The following is an 18,267-nucleotide window of genomic DNA, read 5'->3' on the forward strand; positions in this document are numbered from 1 at the left end:
TTTGTTCTTGTTCCTCCCTACTCAGAACAGAACGACATCGTATAGGAGCTTAAGTGGTCGACGCAGCGTCACAATCAAGTAAGACACGTAAAGCACAACAGAATCAAAAACACAACTGTCAAAGAGTTAAAGCTAAGCAACCATTTTCACGCTCTCTTTTTATATAAGTAAATAAAAGCTATTCATCGCCAAGAAAAGAAAAAAATCTATCAAAAAAGAGTTCTCGAATCAGTTCCAATGGCGATTAACAACAAGCTTCCACTTCTTCTCCTTCTCTCCGTCGTCATTCTCTTCCTCAGCCGCACTGTGCTCAGCGACACTGGTAACTTCCTCTCCCTTCCATGACTTTCTTGTTCTTGATTTACTTAGGATGTTTTTAGATCTGATCTGATCTGTTCCTTTCACTTCATTTAGATCTTTAATCTGTACTTTTTCTAAAAAAGATTTACTTGTGAATATGATCCTGCAAAGTATATAGATTTTGATTTATAGTTCTCGACTTTGCAGATGAAGAGGACGTTCTTTTCACAGGCATCAACAGCTACAGAACATCACAGAACCTCACAACCTTAAACAAGAACAAAAACGCAGAGTGTCTAGCCGACGAACTCGCTGATCAATTCAAGAACAAACCATGCACCAACGAAACCGGCTCAGCCACAGTACCTGGAACCGAGCCACAGTTCTCAGATTACCCTAATATTCTAGCTAAATGCCACTTAAACGTCTCAGACACAAGAGACGGCTCCATTATGCCGGCGTGTGTTCCTCGTCTAGAGTCAAGCCTCGTCCTCACAAACTTCACCAAGTCGCAATACTCCATGAGTTTGAACGATTCCAAGTTTACAGGGATGGGTATTGGTAAAGAAGATGACTGGATCGTTGTGGTTCTCACCACCAACACACCTGAAGGAAACTATTCTCCAGCTACAAAACAGGATTCTAATGGCTTCACCTTTAGTGTTGGCCTCTTTAGTTACTTCCTTGCTTTCATGTTGTCCTTCTGTTTCTTCCTCTGTTGATGAGAGAGATCTACCACATAACACATGTCATGAGTTTTTTTTTTGTCTCAAGAATAATTTTTGCTTATGTTATTTACTTCACTTCTTTTAAAAGTTTTTATACATATTAAAACATCTTAAATTTTAACTATAAACAATTTTTTTGATTAAGTATTTTATAATTGTAAGCTAATTATAATTCAATAAAAATAATTAATTTTCAAAATTTTAATCTATCATTATTTTTAAATAAAAAACATTTTTGATACAATTTGTTTTTCAAAACATAGATTATTTTTAAGCGGAGAGTGAGATTATAGCTTGAATTCAAATTTAAACGTAATAATCCGACAAAACAAGATTAAAGCTAAAGCAAAATTTGCATGTGATTAATAATAATAGCATGTATTTTAATATATACTTTTTGTCGGTAAGTTTGGTGGAGATTGACAACATGAATTTCAACGGCCGACACACGATCTGGCTCCTTGACACGTGCGAACTTCACGTAAGGCCCAATACACAAGGCCCATTAACGAAGCGATTTGAATTATTTTCCCCAACGAAAAATCAAAAATCACAAAAAAAGCTCCACTTTAATTTTGAATTACAGATCGAGTTTCTCATTCCCTCCTCTCTCAACATTCACGAAGACGCCGATGAATCTTCACTAATCTCTACAACGAAATCACCAACGATGCAAGATATCCTCGGATCGGTTCGCCGATCGTTAGTTTTCCGGTCATCTCTAGCCGGAGACGACGGAGGAGGAGGAGGTCTGAGCGGATTCGTCGGGAAGATCAACTCCAGCATCCGCAGCTCTCGGATCGGACTCTTCAGCAAGACGCCTCCGGGACTCCCCGCTCCGGCGAGAAAGGAGGAAGCGCCGGCGATTCGGTGGAGAAAGGGGGAGTTAATCGGCTGCGGCGCTTTCGGGAGGGTTTACATGGGGATGAACCTCGATTCCGGCGAGCTTCTCGCGATTAAACAGGTTCGATTTGAAGATTCTTAGTTTAAAATTGATTAAATTCGTTTACTGATTTTTATTTGTTTGTTAGGTTTTAATCGCTCCGAATAATGCGAAGGAGAAGACTCAGGTGAGTTTTCCATCGCTTTGCTAGCTCTCAGTGGTTTTAATCTTTGTGTTGAGTTTGTAATTTAAGGATGAGTCATCGTTGTTTTAGGGTCACATTCGAGAGATTGAGGAGGAAGTGCGACTTCTCAAGAACCTTTCACATCCAAACATTGTTGTGAGTAGTCTCATCTATTTAGTTCTTTCCTTTGTTTAGATTGAATGGAAGGAAACTAATATTACATGATGTGGTTTGGGGCCTGGATAAACTAAGGTCTTCTCCATCCAGTGGCGGAGCCACCTTAGAAGCATGGTGGTCAAATGACCCATGTGAAATTAATAAATATAAACTTGTAAGGCTATTTTACATGTTGATCTCTCCTATTGACCCACATGTTCCTAGGTTCAAACTACATAGATGTATATTTTTGTCTCTAATAAATGAGTTATGACCCATATAAACGTGAGATCTAGCTCCGCCACTGTCTCCATCCCAACTCCAAAACACTATTTGAGTGTGATTTTTACACCAAAACTTTTTCAACCTAACTGCAAAAATTACACTATTTTAGTGCAAAGCTAAAATTTCACGATACTATTCACCACACTAAAACATTATTCATCTTACTAAAACACTATTTACTTATTTTATTAATAAAATATATAATTAAATAAATAATAAATAAAAAAATTAATACCTAGAATATTATAAAATAGTTTTAGTGTGAAATTTAGTGTTATGGTTGGAGAAAAGCTTGTTTTTAGTGTTGAAATTACACTAAAATAGTGTTAATGGTTGGAGATGCTCTAAGGCTTCGGCCAAACCTCCTGGTAATTAAAAGAAAAATAAGAGCGCCAATTATCTTAATTTTTGTTTTTGTTTTTAGAGATACTTGGGTACAGTAAGGGAGAGTGATTCGTTGAATATCTTGATGGAGTTTGTTCCGGGTGGTTCTATATCATCTTTGTTGGAGAAGTTTGGATCTTTTCCTGAACCTGTGAGTATCCTTACTTCACCTGACTTTTACGTTTGAGCTTACTTAATGTTGTGCTGAACATTTTTATGAATAGGTAATAATAATGTACACAAAGCAACTTTTGCTTGGTTTGGAGTATCTTCACAAGAATGAGATCATGCATAGAGATATTAAGGTGCTTTTCTATTTTCCAACATATGATTATGGACCTGTGGTGGCTTAAAATAACTCTTGTCACGTTCTTCTAGGGGGCTAATATATTGGTCGATAACAAAGGGTGCATCAGGCTCGCAGATTTTGGTGCTTCCAAGAAAGTTGTAGAGCTAGTACGATTGTGCTTCACTCTCTCTCTTTAGTCATATTTCAATATTTTGCCTCTTTTTTTTCACTACTCTAAAATTTGTAATTGTTATGCTTCCAGGCTACTGTAAATGGTGCTAAATCTATGAAGGGAACGCCGTATTGGATGGCTCCGGAAGTCATTCTCCAGACTGGTCATAGCTTGTAAGTATTTGTAGAATACCATACTAGTCATCTTATTTCCCCCAATCTCCTACTTTCTTTAAGCTTCTAACTTTTTGTAAGATGATAGATTACAAATGTTATGGAAATGGGTTTTCATCTATTTTCCCTTGTGTATTGCAACTTTTCGTCTGAACTTCTTCTTAAATCTGAAGCTCTGCTGATATATGGAGTGTTGGGTGCACTGTGATCGAGATGGCTACAGGGAAACCTCCCTGGAGCGAGCAGTATCAGCAGGTAGGCATATCCACAGGGTGAAAGACACTTTCCAATATCGTTGATGCATACGCTGCTGTTTATTCTTTAGAAACCTAACTAGTTATTTTTTCCAGTTTGCCGCTGTCCTTCATATTGGTAGAACAAAAGCTCATCCACCAATTCCAGAAGACCTTTCACCAGAGGCTAAAGACTTTCTACTGAAATGCTTACACAAGTAAGTCATAAGTTCGTTTCTGTCTTTATCTAGAGATAGAGCCTGTAAAGACGGATGTCCACCTTTCCATTTCAAGAGAGCTTTTATTTCTCTTATCCTATTTATAAGAGGTATTATATTTTGCAGGGAACCAAGCTTGAGACTCTCTGCATCCGAATTGCTTCAGGTGTTGTGAATCTTATGTTTTGTACACTTTAAATAGTCATGAAATTGGTCCTTACTATCACGGCACAACACAATTATTTTTGTTGCTTATAGTGCTGACATCTGGTTAAAAAATTTCAGCATCCCTTTGTCACTGGAGAGCACATGGAATCTCATCCAGCGTTCCATAATTCTTTTACGGTTAGTACATTAATCATGCAGTGAACTATGTTCTAGTTTTTCAACCCTTCTGACATCCTTTCAAATATATCAGGAATGCGAAAACCCAATAGCCATACAAGGAAATAGTGTCAGGAGTTCGTAAGTTTCTCTTTACAGTTCTACTTTCAATTTTCGTTCTTATTACTCTACCCATGATTTTGGTTTCTTGATTCCTTTTTTCACTTTTCCTATTTATTTGTTGTTCCAGGATAAACTCTTTGATGAGGAGGTCAACTTGTTCAGGCTTGAAGGATGTATGTGAACTCGGAAGCTTGAGAAGTTCCCTTATACACCCAGAGAAGTCAAATAACTCAGGATTTGGTTGGCGAGATGGCGACTCTGATGACCTTTGTCAGATCGATATGGATGATCTCTGCAACATTTCATCAGTCAGCAACAATGTTTTGTCACAATCCACAGATTTAAACAAGGTGATCAACCTATCCTTCAAATTTTCAAAATGTCTGTTTGATTACAGTTACACACTGACAGAAACCTTTTGAACTCTTTAACAGAGTTTTAATCCCATGTGTGACTCCACGGATAACTGGTCATGCAAGTTTGACGAAAGCCCAGAAGTGATGAGAAGTAAATCTAACATGCTTTCTTACCAACCTGCTGAACTCAAATTTGGTGTTCCATGTGGTGAGGAAACCAGCTTAACACTTGCTGGTAGCTCTTATGTGGCAGAGGATGACTATAAAGCCACAGAGCTGAAAATAAAATCATTTTTGGATGAAAAGGTAAGGCCCTCTTTGCTGCACCTTAGTGAGAAATCAGATAATACTATGCATGATTCATGTTTTCTCAGATTCATTTGCTACTGCTACTAAGTGAGGTTTTGTGATGAATATCTGAATCTTGATCACTTGTTCTGTTTTTGGTTTATCTGTTGTCAAGGCTCAAGATTTGAAAAGGTTGCAGACCCCCCTGCTTGAAGAATTCCACAATGCTATGAATCCAGGGATACCACAAGGTGCACTTGGAGACACCACCAACAACTACAAGTTACCAAACCTACCAACTATAAGCAAATCACCTAAACGACTTCCAAGCAGACGTCTCTCAGCTATCAGTGATGCAATGCCCAGCCCATTCAAGAGCTCAAAACGTACACTGAACACAAGCAGAGTGATGCAGCCAGAAACTGAGCCAACTCAAGTCAACGAGTCAACCAAGAAGGCAGTAACTAATAGCCGTTGGTGAGTTAGCTCTCGCTGAAGTAATAAAACCTTAAAATTTTGTTTTTTCTTTGATGTTGATGTTTCCTTCTTTGAATCCGCCTGCAGTTTTTCAGAGATGCGGAGAGAGTGGGAAGAAGAACTCTATGAAGAGCTTGAAAGGCATCGAGGCAAGTGTTTTCTCTTCGATTCTATAAACATTTTTAGTAACGGTTTTGAATTTTAAAAACAGTTTTTTGTAACTTATCGTAATATAAATAATTTGTGCAGAGAATCTGCGACATGGTGGTGCAGGAGGGAAGTCTCCATTATCAGTTCATAAAGGATAGAGAGAACGGTTAAGAGAAGCATTGTATGTTTCTCTCTTTTGTAAACCCAATATCACTCTGTTCCTTTTTTTACTGTTTTCTTTTTTTTTGGTGGGGTGGTTTTCATCACTATTATTACATTTGATCTATATGTGTAGTTAGTTCTTAAATGATCAAAAATAATTTATTCTAGTTATATACTTATATATATCTTAACTTTCACTCAAAAGTTAAAAGACAGTATCAACCATCTAAAAATACCAAACAAAATGAAACAGCCCAGCTTCATTCCAGTTGATTCATGTTAATTAATTAAATTTTGTCAGCGTTAGCTAAAAATACTATGAAAAGATAAATACAGATAATATATGTACACTAATATAGTGGTCTTATACAGACAGAGATATGAATTTAACTTCTTTAAATAAAGTATACAGATGAATGTCATAAATACTGAAAATGTTGGAATCACACAGACAAAATGGACTCTCCAACGTAACATGTTTACTTCTTTGCCTTTCTTCTCCTTTACATGACCGTTGTTCAGTCAATCACTCATTAAAAACATAAAAGGAAGAAAATAAACCCATAATGTTTGATTTAGTGTTATGGTTGAATTATCTACATACATAGTGTTTGGTTGGAGGGTGGGATGTCAAAAAAAGCTGCCCAAATTTCCAAATAAAAAAGAAAGAGAGAAACATGAAGATCTTCATGCTTTTATGTTTCTTGATTTTCTCTTCCATATCTTAGTAATAATCGACGTTAAGATTTTATGCTTTCTTCCTTTTTCAGTGTTTGGACTTTGGCCCGTATTTGATTGAAGCATTGACATTTGTAGATATACTTACGTTTTGTAATTTTTTTTTTTTTTTTGTGATTTTATTTACGTTTTGTGTACGCTCTCGACCAGTCCCTATCTAATGATTTGAGAGTGATATAGGAGAGCGAGGTACTCCTTTTATACGTCACTTTTATTTTCTGTGTGTTTTACATTTTTTCTGTAATAAAAACATTATTGGAACCCAAGTACTTCTCGTTAATGTTTGGTTTAACGATCAATCATATTGTTGATTATTTCAGAAACATATTGTTTCAGAGATTCGTATTTCAGAAACATATTTTTTATTTGTTTACGTCGTGTAATAATAAGTAATGTACGTGAAACTAAGTTTAGCCTAAGATATGAATGATCGATAATGATAAAAATTATATATAATATTGCTCGACATATTTCACGTGGACATAGTCACATAACTCAAATTCTGAAATCTGATTGGGTCCTACGAATTTTGCAGTGCATTATCCAAAATAATTTCACAAAACTATGAATTGTTGTTTGTATATAAAAAGCTATGATGAATGCTTTTTTTTTGCTAAATTATGATGAATGCTTTTTTGCCTTTATTTAAAAAACACACCTTTTAAATTCGTGTCCAAGAATTATTATCTCCCGACTTCTTGTGGAGGTCCTCGTTGGTTTAAATGTATGTTTCTTCCTAATCATTATAATATATGATATGTATAAATGTATTAATTATTAAACGAAGATGAACGTCATTAAACCATGCACAAGTTTTAAATTAATATGCAAAGCAAGTAAGCAACTAAGTTAGGACAAGAGTCGACCACTAGAGTTGCTACGATTTGGTTGTGTCGCCATGTTTCACTACGACATGGGCCCCGGGATACACGAAAGTTTAAAATAGAGCGTTTAATGAAAATATCTATATCAATGTGGTGTTACAAGTTTTTTTTTTTCAATTTCAATATTAAATAATTTTTAAAAATATGACATAAGTTAGTTATCAATAACGAAAAGTGCAAATAATTAAATATTTGGATACCAAATATTATTTTCTCCGAGCTAAAATGCATGAATTTAATCCAAATTTGATTACTTTACTGGTTATAATCGGATTTGTGTCCAAATATTATATTATGTAAGTTAACAAACATAAATTATATGAAAAGATATTGGCTCGCAGCTTAACTATGCCCAGACTTAATCATCCACCTCTACCATTACGTAAATGAATGAACATGATTGGCTTATTTCTACTTTGGAAAATTATATTTTGTATAATGTTTCACTAATTTAAAGTCATGAATTAATTAATTAGGTAAATAGTTTAATTAACCAGTCAAAGAAAGTGACAACATAAAGAATCAAAAGGCATCCCACTAGTACTAAAAGAAGACAAAATTACATGTATTTTAATTGTTGAATTGCGCATTGGAAAAAGGTTTATGCATATACACTTGTAAGCCCATCCATATTCTTATTTTACTTACCAATCCTTTTGCTCATCTTAGCCACCAAGAAAATACCCAATTCTACTTTGCGTGACGTCATTTAGTTTCTCCTCTATATTTCCACATTGCAGTTGCATTGCATCCTCTCTGTCTTTATAATTAAATTTATGCATATTGTTGTATATAATACAGTCTGACCTAATTTTGTAACATACCAATTGAGGATTGCGTCATGAATCATACATATATAAGACTAGGTTTATTAGGACTACTGGATTAGATCAATTAAAGAGGGTCGGAATAGGACATAGCATGAACGTCAGATTTATTATGGCTTTGTGTTTATATATTCAAACATGGAGATAAACTTTGGAGTAGTTTATGTTTTAAGAGAGAGCGCATTTTCTATACAAATAGGAATTTTAATTGTGCTGAGTCCTCAATACGCAGTGAAAGTAATTAGTTTGTTCTGTTTTTGTTCATACTAAATAATATATATACAAATAGTTTTATTTGTTGTTAGTTGTTGCAGTCAATTTTACTGATTAGTTAATTAACATAATCATTTTTTTTCATCAAAAGCATCATTAACCAAGGCAAACAAACGTACGAGTTTCCATTTATGATTTTAAAATTAATAAATTTCATCTCGACGGCGATTGGAGTATGTACCGATTTGATATTAGTCCGTGTATCTTGATTTTATCAAACATCGACGAGTTAAGTTGTTTCATTCTATAAGTGTAAATATAAAATACATTTCGCAAATGGATTAACGCAAAATAAATTTTTAAAAATGGATAAAAGCAGATACATGCAAAGTTTCAAACTACTTTCAGAAAAGAAACGTGAAAAGGATCGCACTTATACATCAAATTCAAACCACTAAAATTATATTTTAAAGGGAAATTAGTTTTGGGGATAACGGATACATTAAAACAAATTAATGAATAATTTTCAAATTTAAATTTGTAACAAACGAGTAGTCATCAACAGAAGGAGAAACCAAATAGTCATCAACAGAAGGAGAAACCAAAACTTTGAAGTTTCATTTGTATACTATATATAGCTTTATTTGTTCTTTCCTTTTGTTGCTCCATTTGTATCTTCTTCCTGTCCGATATGCTTGAGCCCTGTTCTCAGTTTGGAATGGTGTTTCGGTGAGGCTGGGTTAGAAGAAGTGGTGGCTGCGGCACGGAATCGGGAGATCTATCTTTAGCTGCTCAGTTCCGGTGGTATTTGGTTAGATCTGGTTCACTTTTGGTGGTTCAAGGCGTTTGGGGACTGCGTCTCTGTTCTCTGGTGGCTTTCAGACGAAATCGGTCCCTTTTGGACAGTTTTGCGAGCGATAAAGTAGATCTCGGATGGGGTGGGAATGGGTCTGTCGATGGTTTCAGTTCAGGGTCGGAGTTTCAGGGAAAGTGGCTAGTTTCTGCTGTAGATTCCGATTTGGTCTGGGCCCCTGGTTCAGCGTGGTGGAGAAAGCTGGCAGTGGTGTGCTGGTGTCTTTCTATTTCGCCTGATGGCTGCGGGGTTGGAGTTCTCTATCTGGTGGTGGAGGCGCGTGAAGCTCTCTCTCGGTGCACTAGGAGAGCTTGTGGCGGCGCGTTATAATCTTCTTGTTTGTGGATGTCACCTGTCTCCTTTGTGGTATCTCGTAGACTGGAGGATGCTCTGACTTCTTCGCATGCTCGACAGTGTGGCGCTCTGAACCTCTCATGTCCTTTCCGAATAAGAGCAACGGCTGGTGTTGTGTAAACTTCCAGGAGTTCTTGATGTAGAACGTCATTTTTTTTTCAACTGGCGTCTTGGGGAGCAGCAACTCTTTCTCATGTGGAGGGTCTCGATGGATGAGTTGTCTTCTCGTCTGGCTGTGCGGAGTCGCTATCCGTGCGGCACAGGCTTAGGCTAGATCGGATCAGCTGAGGCATTCCGCTGCTCCTTTATCCTCAGCCTCCAGTTTCGATTGGGATGGGTCGTCTTCTCCGAATGCATCCGTTTGAGTCTTCATAAAGGGTCGACGTTGTGTGCACTGATTTTGCAGGATAGTTGAGGTGTGCTCTCGATGAAGCTGTAGGAGCGGAGTGGTTTTGAGGACTGACCATCTCTGTAGCTCGCGGCAACTTAGAAGCCCACCAATGCGAGTCCGACTCTTTGGTTCATAGCTTTTCAAGACAAAGGGCGAGGTGATGGCAATCTCGTTTTGCTTCTTTCTATGGTTTTCTCATCATCTGTTGTGTTTTACATTTTTAGTTTTTTCACTGCTGTTTAGTTTTTAAATGTTTCTGCTACTAGTTTCTTTGTAACTTCTGTCAAAAAGTTAAAAATTGGTATAAAATTTAACATTTACACAAAAAAAAAAAAAATGTATAGTTTACGTGTCATGCATACTATATATAGTTTTATTTTTGATGTAATAAATCACAGGCACCAATTAGGGGAAAACCATGCATGCATGCATATAAGTTGGCAATTACAAAAATTATTCTTTGAAAATAGGCTTAATTAAGTGGCACCTCTTGTCTCTTGTATTTTGACACCTCTTATCTGAGCAAATAGGTTATGGACATATGCTAATTCTAGTCTTGTAAAAAAAAAATTCAATTTTAATCCGAAGAAAAACATAGTTGTTTAAATTAAGAATTTTCAACCATACCTTTTTCTTGTGGACTTGTGGGGTTAAGAGAGAGGCCGAGGGAATAAGAAGCGGAGGCTCGGAAAGCTTTTAGCATAGATGTGACGTCGTCATTGTACGGAACAATAGTCCCTTCTCTAATTTCATTCTTCTTCTATATTTGTATATGTTTTTTCTTGCTTCCGTATATGATATAATATTTAAACCAAGGACGTTAAAAAGAAAATTTACATGGCTACAAAACGTATATGTTTTAGCCTAATATACACCTAATTAAAAGGACTTCTCAGCAAAAAGAATACATATGAGAAGATTATATCACAAGCATAGAATGTCCACTTAAATACAAATCAAAGTCTTGAAGATATGATCATAATTAGTTTTGAGAAGATAAAAACGTTGAAAAACAAGAATAGACAGAGTGAAGTGATGTGTGTTCCCATGATGAAGGTTATTTCGTGGTACTATTGTCCTCCCCATATTTTCAGTCTGCCACTTCCGTCAGATCATTTCATCCAATCTGACCTACTAATATATGGGTTACATAAAGTTTTTTTTTTGGTAAAATACATAAAGTTACAATATATATTTGTGTGTGTGTGGGTTTCACAATAATAACTTTTACTACACATGAGCGGAAATTTTGTTTATGCAAATTACAAAACTTAGTTTTTTATAAAACATTATTATTATTATTATCGATATGAACGTCATATTTTAACAGGCCTTACACATAACTTCAAATATTTACGTATTAAATTAACAATCAAGGTCGTTGACAAAATAAAAACCTAATAATCAAGGTCTTGTCAGTGATTTGTAATCTTTAACCATAGAGAGTGATAAAAAAAAAAAAAAAACGCTTGTTATTTATACAAAAACGAAAACACAATGCATAAAATAAATAAAAAGGTGTGAAACTGTGATCACAAAATGAGTAGAAAGATTGTTTTTTAAGAAGTGGCAACACATAAAGATTCCCATGTTAGAAATCCTCTGTTTTCTCGATCTCCTTCATGACATCTACTTGATCTTTGAATGTTATCAATAATCATCACTTCGTTGTCTTCTTTTTCTTCTTCTTCTTCAACTTCTTCTTCTGCCTCGTATTCTTGAATCTCTTCTTCGTTATCTCTCTCTATCTCCATAGTTTCTTCTTCTTCTTTGGTCTCTGTCTCTATGTGGTCATCAGACTCAATCAAGAACGCGAGTCTGACGCAGCCATTACTTCGGTCCTGTAAGCATCTATCCCGCGGCAGAGGTTTCATGGCCGTCATTACCAATCTTCCATTCTCACGGTGGGACTTGACTTGAATGCAATCAAAACCTCTCATACTTGTCAAAGGAGGTGGAAGTGAAGCCAACGCATCTCTCTTCCTATCTTGTCTTGATGTTCTTGATGTGGTGGCCGAAGTTCTAGTTTCCATGGTTTTTAATTCGGATGAAACCGAGAACAAATCTTGATCGGTAATAACATCAGAGCCCGTCTCGCTACCGAGGCTTTCAGTGCACAATGCTAAGCTCTCATCGCTGAGAGTTCTACGAGAAGATGGAGAATGAACGTAGGGAAGTAATGTCTTCTTGTCTTTTTCATCAGAGCTCGAGTTTGAGATGGTCTCGAGCCAACTTTCCGAGTTAGAGCTCGGTTTAGGAGCTGGCGAGGGCAAGGAAGCTGCATTAGAGGTAGAGATGTTGTCTTGTGGACTGATGGAAGAGTCAAGGAAATGGGAATTGAGAGGTGTGGATGAGTGAGGATTGTTAGGAGAAGAGAGTCTAAGTCTTAGAGCTCTTGGCTCAAAGTGTTGAGACTCAAAATGAGATTGGTACCCTTGATATACAACAGTTGCCATGGCTTATGAGTTTTGGAAGAAGATTCTTGTAAGAGATTTTGTTGTTATGTGGAAACAGGGAAGCGGAGAGGGAGATAGACAAGTAGGAGAGGAGATGAGAGGCTTTGAAGTGAATTTGAGGGATAAGGAGAGCATGAGGGTGTTAATTTGTAGTGCCTAAAAGTTACTTTCTTACAAGAAAATATATAAATAAACAAAGAAAAGTTTGAGAAAGAATGGTTTGTTGTATAGAGAGAGATGGTGGGTAAAGAGCTTTTCCACACTACCACTTGTACAAAATGAAAACTATTTATTTATGCCACATAATGTATATGAGAATATATCCATTAAAAGGCGAAAGAATAGAATATGGTCACTGTACAGTTCCATATGTGTAATATTACACTAATGTTTATGTCTATATTTCTATAAAGAAAAACTTTTGAACATGTAGTAGAGGAAAGCAATTGTAGAAATGAAGGAACTTTGGTAACATAGTTTTATCACTTAAATAGCAAAAAAAAAGAAGGAAAAAAAAAAGATGTATAGTACATGATTGAGTCAGTGGCGAGGAAGTATCGATCCTCGTGCTTGTGATGTGGCTAGAAAGAGACTATCCACACAAAAACAAAGAAGAGAATGAGTCTTTCCTACGCAAGTAGTAAAATCATAAAATGTGGTTTGAGAGCACGTGTGTGTTTTGAACCTAAATTAGCCCAAAAAGAAACGTCATTCATTCCATAGAAAACAATTTGTAATAAAAATACAAGGAAAATAAATGTTAACTGGTAAACTAAAAATATCACATATAATAAAATAGGCTAATTTTGGTTTCAGATTTGTTACTTTATGTCCTAATTAACTAGAACATAATAAAACATATAAGAGTTTTTAGGAATAAAGATTGTTCTAACTGATTTCGTATGGTTTAACTTTTTTGAATTAAAACTTGATAATGTTTATTTCTACATCCGTCATTAATACATGTTTTGGACCATAAACCAGAACAAGACATGTTGAATTTTTATATTTCTAATCATAGGTTCGACTAGCTCTTTTAGCATCTACTTTTTTTAACGGTAGCGGTCGATTCTCTAGCCCAACTTACCAACATGATTAAAACAGCTCAACAATGTTGAAAGCTCTTTTATTAACCACACAAATATAAATAATATAAAGTTATGGGCATCAGTGAAGAAGGCGTGAACATCTAGAGAGGAATGTTCGTTAACTGAATTATGCATGCATCATCCACGAAAAATGAAACAATTACTTTATAAAAAAACGTAAATGTGTCTAAAACACGCCTCACCCAACAACGGTAAATTTGAATGCAAGGAACAAAATCCCATTTTCCGCCTACTTTGTTATGCCCTAAACTGATAAAAATTGTCATAAATAAAAAAAAACGAATAATCAAACATAATTTAATGAAAAAGAAAAAAAACATTTAAGGGGAAGGTTGTTTCAGTATCACTAAATGTAGCTCTATGCTTTAGCAGGACGTTGAGTCTATGGACATGTCTAATAAGCAGCTAGTTTGGTTGAATTTCGTCTTGTTACAAATGTACGTAAAGTCCCAAGATCACTAATCGATCTGAGCAGTCATGTCGACGTGAGGATTTGTGAGAGTGGTAACTCCTCGTTCTATATATATGTATAAGTTTGTTACAGTATTCATCATTTTTTTTGTTTTACCAATCCTTTTTGACGGAGAGAACAAAAAAGAGAGAAAAAATATAAACTCTCGGGCCAATTCCAACGGTAGGTTATTAAACGAGTTCTAACCAATTAAAAAAGAATTAAAAATCAAAAAGCAAGTAATTGTGTATTTACAAAAAAAAATAATGGTGTCAGAAGAAGTTCTTCCGGTAAGCTTTTGGAGAACCGTTTTTAAACTCTTGACTACATACGTTCATTGAACCATCTTTTTAAAAAATACATAAATTAAATAAAAACTAAACCATTGTTGAAGTATTAATATTTTTCATCACTAAGAAACTAATGTGTGTATTTCACCGAGGTGCTCTCAAAAACTCTCAAATATAAAATATGCCGGTTTTGAGAAAAAAGAAAAATAAATATAAACTCTCAAGCTTCATGCGCTTTTGTAAGCGTATTGTTCTGAATTCACTCTTATTTTATTTTAAAGTTTTTTCTAACTCTATTTTTTATGGTTTTTTTTTGTTTTATGTTTCTAAAGTCTTGTTTAACTAATTGTCTAAATTCTCTTAATGTACTAATTTATTACAGATTTCAAGGTTAATGAAAGTGGTGTTTAAAAAAAACTCTTAAATTTTTATTGTTAACTATATTTGTAGCTACAGAAGTAATTAACATATTCTTACAATGTTAACCATCATAAATCGTATGTGTTATTATTTTTTCTGGTTTGGTCGATGTTGAAGATTGGATTTAGAAACTCTTAAAAAGATCATCAATATTAGATATCTAGGTGTGAACTTATATTCAAAACATCATTTTAGGTGTAAACTTATATTCAAAACTTTCCGCTTATGAAAGAAGACGAATAGAAGACAGCCACCTAGGTTTCTACTTTGGAATATTCTCTCTCAGATTCAGCACATTGTGATTATAAATAGTAATCCAGGTTGGATTAGGTTCACATCAAACTTTGTCCTTTTCTCATTGGCTAGCCAACACTAAGTTGCTTTTACCCTCTCCAAGTCCAACCCATGTTACCTCTAAAAATATGTACGGAGTAGCTTATGAAGACAGAAAAGTTTTCGACTCGTGAATCAGCATTTGATTCCCCACTATCACTTTCGCTCTTGTGTCTTCACTGTTTTCAGATGCTTACGCTGTGTAATGTACGAAAAAACCCTAATTAAAACCCTTTTCTGAAAAAGAAAGGGACAAAACAACACTTGCACACAACTTTTACAAGTAAACTAATGCCCTAAAGTTACTAATTAGTAATTACTCCCTAGCTACATTTTGCTTAACTCTAACCCCCATGTGAATGCTGATATATATAACAAACCAATATTAAGTGTATTTTCATTTATAGTATTCTTGATAATTTTTGTGACAAAAAAAAGAAGTATTCTTTATAATTTAGTAGAAGCAACGATAATAATGCAAATGAACTCGTTTTGTATAAGAATCTCACAGTTTAAGACGCCAAATTTTCTCTCTGAAATCATATATATAGAGATCACAAATGATCTATTTAAAATAAAAATGTATAAACAATATATCTTCTACTTTTTTTTTGTTCAAAAAACAATATATCTTCAAAATTCGTTGTTAAGTCAATTAAAATCTTAGAACTGAATCAAATTTACGCTGAAAATAGATAAAATAGAAATGATACATGTTTTTCATAAATTTACGCTTCACTACTATTTATCATGTATTTTTCAAAACTAGTAAACTGGATTCTATGTTTCTCTTTGCATATGAAAGTTTGCTTGTTGCTTGACCAAATTACTGAAACGTTGTTTCTTTAACTAAACATAGCAAATGTAACTTGTTGAGCATTCACATTGCAAAGTTCTTAGAGAGTTCTCAAAATTTTAATATACTATAATTATAATAAAAATAATTAACTGAATATTTCAATTTAAGAATCTTTTTCACAACCCTTTTAAAAACATTGCAATGTGAATGCTCTTATAAAAGAAACTAGATTTTTACCCGTGCTTTAATGTAAGAATATTTATTTGATAACAAGATAATAGAGCCATAATTAATTTTAAACTGGTGTAAACTTTTTATATTTTTTTTACTCACAACATGCACACAAAAAATAAATATATAAAATGTATATGAAATTGACTTATTATAAATGTAATTATCAGTATTATATATGGTAAAGTCTTATTTTATATTATAACCCGTGATGTAATACATAATCATAATTTTAAAATAAATTATTATATTATACTTTTAATAAATTATTCATTGTTAATTTAATATATACTAGGTTGAATTAAATACTTTATAATATTACCTAATACCATATGTTTTATTGATAAATTAAGTGTTTAATTCATTGTACCTAAACATACCAAACCGGTAAATAAAAGCTGCTAATATAAATTTTATTTTAATTTACATAATTATGTTAATTGCAGAGTCAATTACATTTGGCATATTTTGTTAACCAGATTAAAAAAAAAGGTGGATGTAGCTAAGATTTTGTCCACTTTGTTTACTGGTCGAGATGAATTATTAAATAGTTTTCTAACCAATTCAATCCGGTTAACTACGAGTTAAATTACAATGAACCATAAATAATATTGTATTAATCTATCACGTTTAACATTTATTATATTACGATCACATTCAGTTCTAAAAGATTATTATTTCCACAAAATATGGTAAGTATTTTATGTTTATTAATAATTAAAATTGTTAAACTTAAATATAGGAGTGACATGGCTTGTAATTAGCAAAGAAAATTAAGGACAAAATTTTAAGAAGTATTTTGCTTTAATAGTATAGATTTTCCTAACCTCTTCCTTTACCGTATAACTTGCGAGAAAGAAAGGCTAGCTAGAAAGTGTGAGCCGTTTCCAAATTTGATGAGAGTAAGAGGTATTTTTGAGATTCTGGGTTTCCTGTAACGGAAAAGCTGTCGCAGCTTGTGTACTGTGCGACGATAAAGAATGTGTATACAAATACAAGCTAGCTAGACACCATCCATGAATTTCTGGCAAGCATAATAATAAGTTATGCACCTATGCTAGTTGTGTGTTGCATAGCCTACGATCACTTTAATTAGCTAGCAGACCAAAACTTTTTGAGGTGTATAGCAGACAATACAAGTAGATACATAGTTTATAATTTCTCACAAAATTCGACAAGAGACCATGCATTGCTGGTTTTGTACGAAGATACCTTCGATAGGTATTAAATATGACAAGTAGATCTCAGTTTTTTCTTTTCCTATTTAAGTTATTTTCCTAAATAAGTACTAACCTTCTAGTACTAGTACCATTTTCCGATATGTTCCAAGTGGATGATCACGTATTAATTAAGACTTTTTCTTGAGTTCACTCTCTAGGGTGAACCTTTAGGTTCACCAACCAATAGAAAGTTGTCATTTTAAATCTAGTATCTTTTAATTAAGGAAACAAAATAACTTGCCAAATTACATTATGCTTTTAAAATAAAAAATAAAAGATTAAATAAATAAAAATAACAATAGTTCTAAAAAAAGATTATTTAAAAAAAATATTTATTTTTAAGATTTAGAGTTTAGTGTTTAAGATTTATAATTTAGAATTTATCCAAATGTTTAGTGTTTTTCCAAGGGTTTATGGTTTACCTAAGGGTTTAGGGTTTACCCAAGGGTTTAGGGTTTTCCCAAGGGTTTAGGGTTTAGGATTAGAGTTTAGGGTTTAGTGTTTTCTTGACAACATGTTTAGTGTTTTTCCAAGGGTTTAGGGTTTACCCAAGGGTTTAGGGTTTAGGATTTGAATTTAGGGTTTAGTATTAGAGTTTAGGGTTTAGTATTAGAGTTTAGGATTTAGTGTTTTGTTGACAACATTTTTTTTTTAATTCGTTTTTATATATTATTTTTATTTATTTTTAAATTTTATTTTGAAAAAATAATATAATTTGCCAAATTATTTGGTTTCCTTAATTAAAAGATACTATATCTAAAATGATAATTTTCTATTGGTTGGTGAACCTAAAGATTCACCATAGGGGTGAAC

At 34.0% G+C, this 18,267-nt stretch overlaps 3 protein-coding genes across 3 annotated transcripts; 2 read left to right on the forward strand and 1 right to left on the reverse strand.

The window, feature by feature from the left end:
- The first annotated feature begins 78 nt into the window (after positions 1-78).
- On the forward strand, positions 79-1,094 carry LOC111214071 (uncharacterized GPI-anchored protein At3g06035). Its single transcript, XM_022716102.2, has 2 exons — positions 79-322; positions 508-1,094. The coding sequence occupies exons 1-2, from the start codon at positions 238-240 to the stop codon at positions 1,020-1,022; spliced, it is 600 nt and encodes a 199-aa protein (XP_022571823.2). The 5' UTR covers positions 79-237; the 3' UTR covers positions 1,023-1,094.
- A 475-nt stretch (positions 1,095-1,569) lies between these two features.
- LOC111214073 (mitogen-activated protein kinase kinase kinase 3) lies at positions 1,570-6,068 on the forward strand. Its single transcript, XM_048780109.1, has 17 exons — positions 1,570-1,992; positions 2,060-2,098; positions 2,186-2,251; positions 2,961-3,071; positions 3,145-3,225; positions 3,299-3,376; positions 3,472-3,554; positions 3,728-3,809; positions 3,905-4,005; positions 4,132-4,171; positions 4,291-4,350; positions 4,424-4,470; positions 4,580-4,802; positions 4,887-5,114; positions 5,272-5,573; positions 5,661-5,722; positions 5,823-6,068. The coding sequence occupies exons 1-17, from the start codon at positions 1,699-1,701 to the stop codon at positions 5,879-5,881; spliced, it is 1,956 nt and encodes a 651-aa protein (XP_048636066.1). The 5' UTR covers positions 1,570-1,698; the 3' UTR covers positions 5,882-6,068.
- A 5,535-nt stretch (positions 6,069-11,603) lies between these two features.
- Positions 11,604-17,748, reverse strand: LOC111200546 (protein FANTASTIC FOUR 4). The gene has a single exon (XM_048780110.1). It carries the CDS (start codon positions 12,599-12,601, stop codon positions 11,705-11,707), a length of 897 nt encoding a protein of 298 aa, XP_048636067.1. The 5' UTR covers positions 12,602-17,748; the 3' UTR covers positions 11,604-11,704.
- Positions 17,749-18,267: the final 519 nt, after the last annotated feature.

The sequence above is a fragment of the Brassica napus genome, chromosome A5 (genome assembly GCF_020379485.1).
Source record: "Brassica napus cultivar Da-Ae chromosome A5, Da-Ae, whole genome shotgun sequence".
In the NCBI taxonomy this organism is placed as follows: domain Eukaryota; kingdom Viridiplantae; phylum Streptophyta; class Magnoliopsida; order Brassicales; family Brassicaceae; genus Brassica; species Brassica napus.

Excerpts from the sequence above, each read along its gene's own strand:
- LOC111214071 (XM_022716102.2), top strand. The coding sequence starts at position 238 with ATGGCGATTAACAACAAGCTTCCACTTCTTCTCCTTCTCTCCGTCGTC. Across the intron at positions 323-507 it reads CACTGTGCTCAGCGACACTG|ATGAAGAGGACGTTCTTTTC; the intron begins GTAACTTCCTCT and ends TCGACTTTGCAG.
- LOC111214073 (XM_048780109.1), top strand. The coding sequence starts at position 1,699 with ATGCAAGATATCCTCGGATCGGTTCGCCGATCGTTAGTTTTCCGGTCA. Across the intron at positions 3,072-3,144 it reads TTGGATCTTTTCCTGAACCT|GTAATAATAATGTACACAAA; the intron begins GTGAGTATCCTT and ends TTTTATGAATAG. Across the intron at positions 4,172-4,290 it reads CTGCATCCGAATTGCTTCAG|CATCCCTTTGTCACTGGAGA; the intron begins GTGTTGTGAATC and ends AAAAAATTTCAG.
- LOC111200546 (XM_048780110.1), bottom strand. The coding sequence starts at position 12,601 with ATGGCAACTGTTGTATATCAAGGGTACCAATCTCATTTTGAGTCTCAA.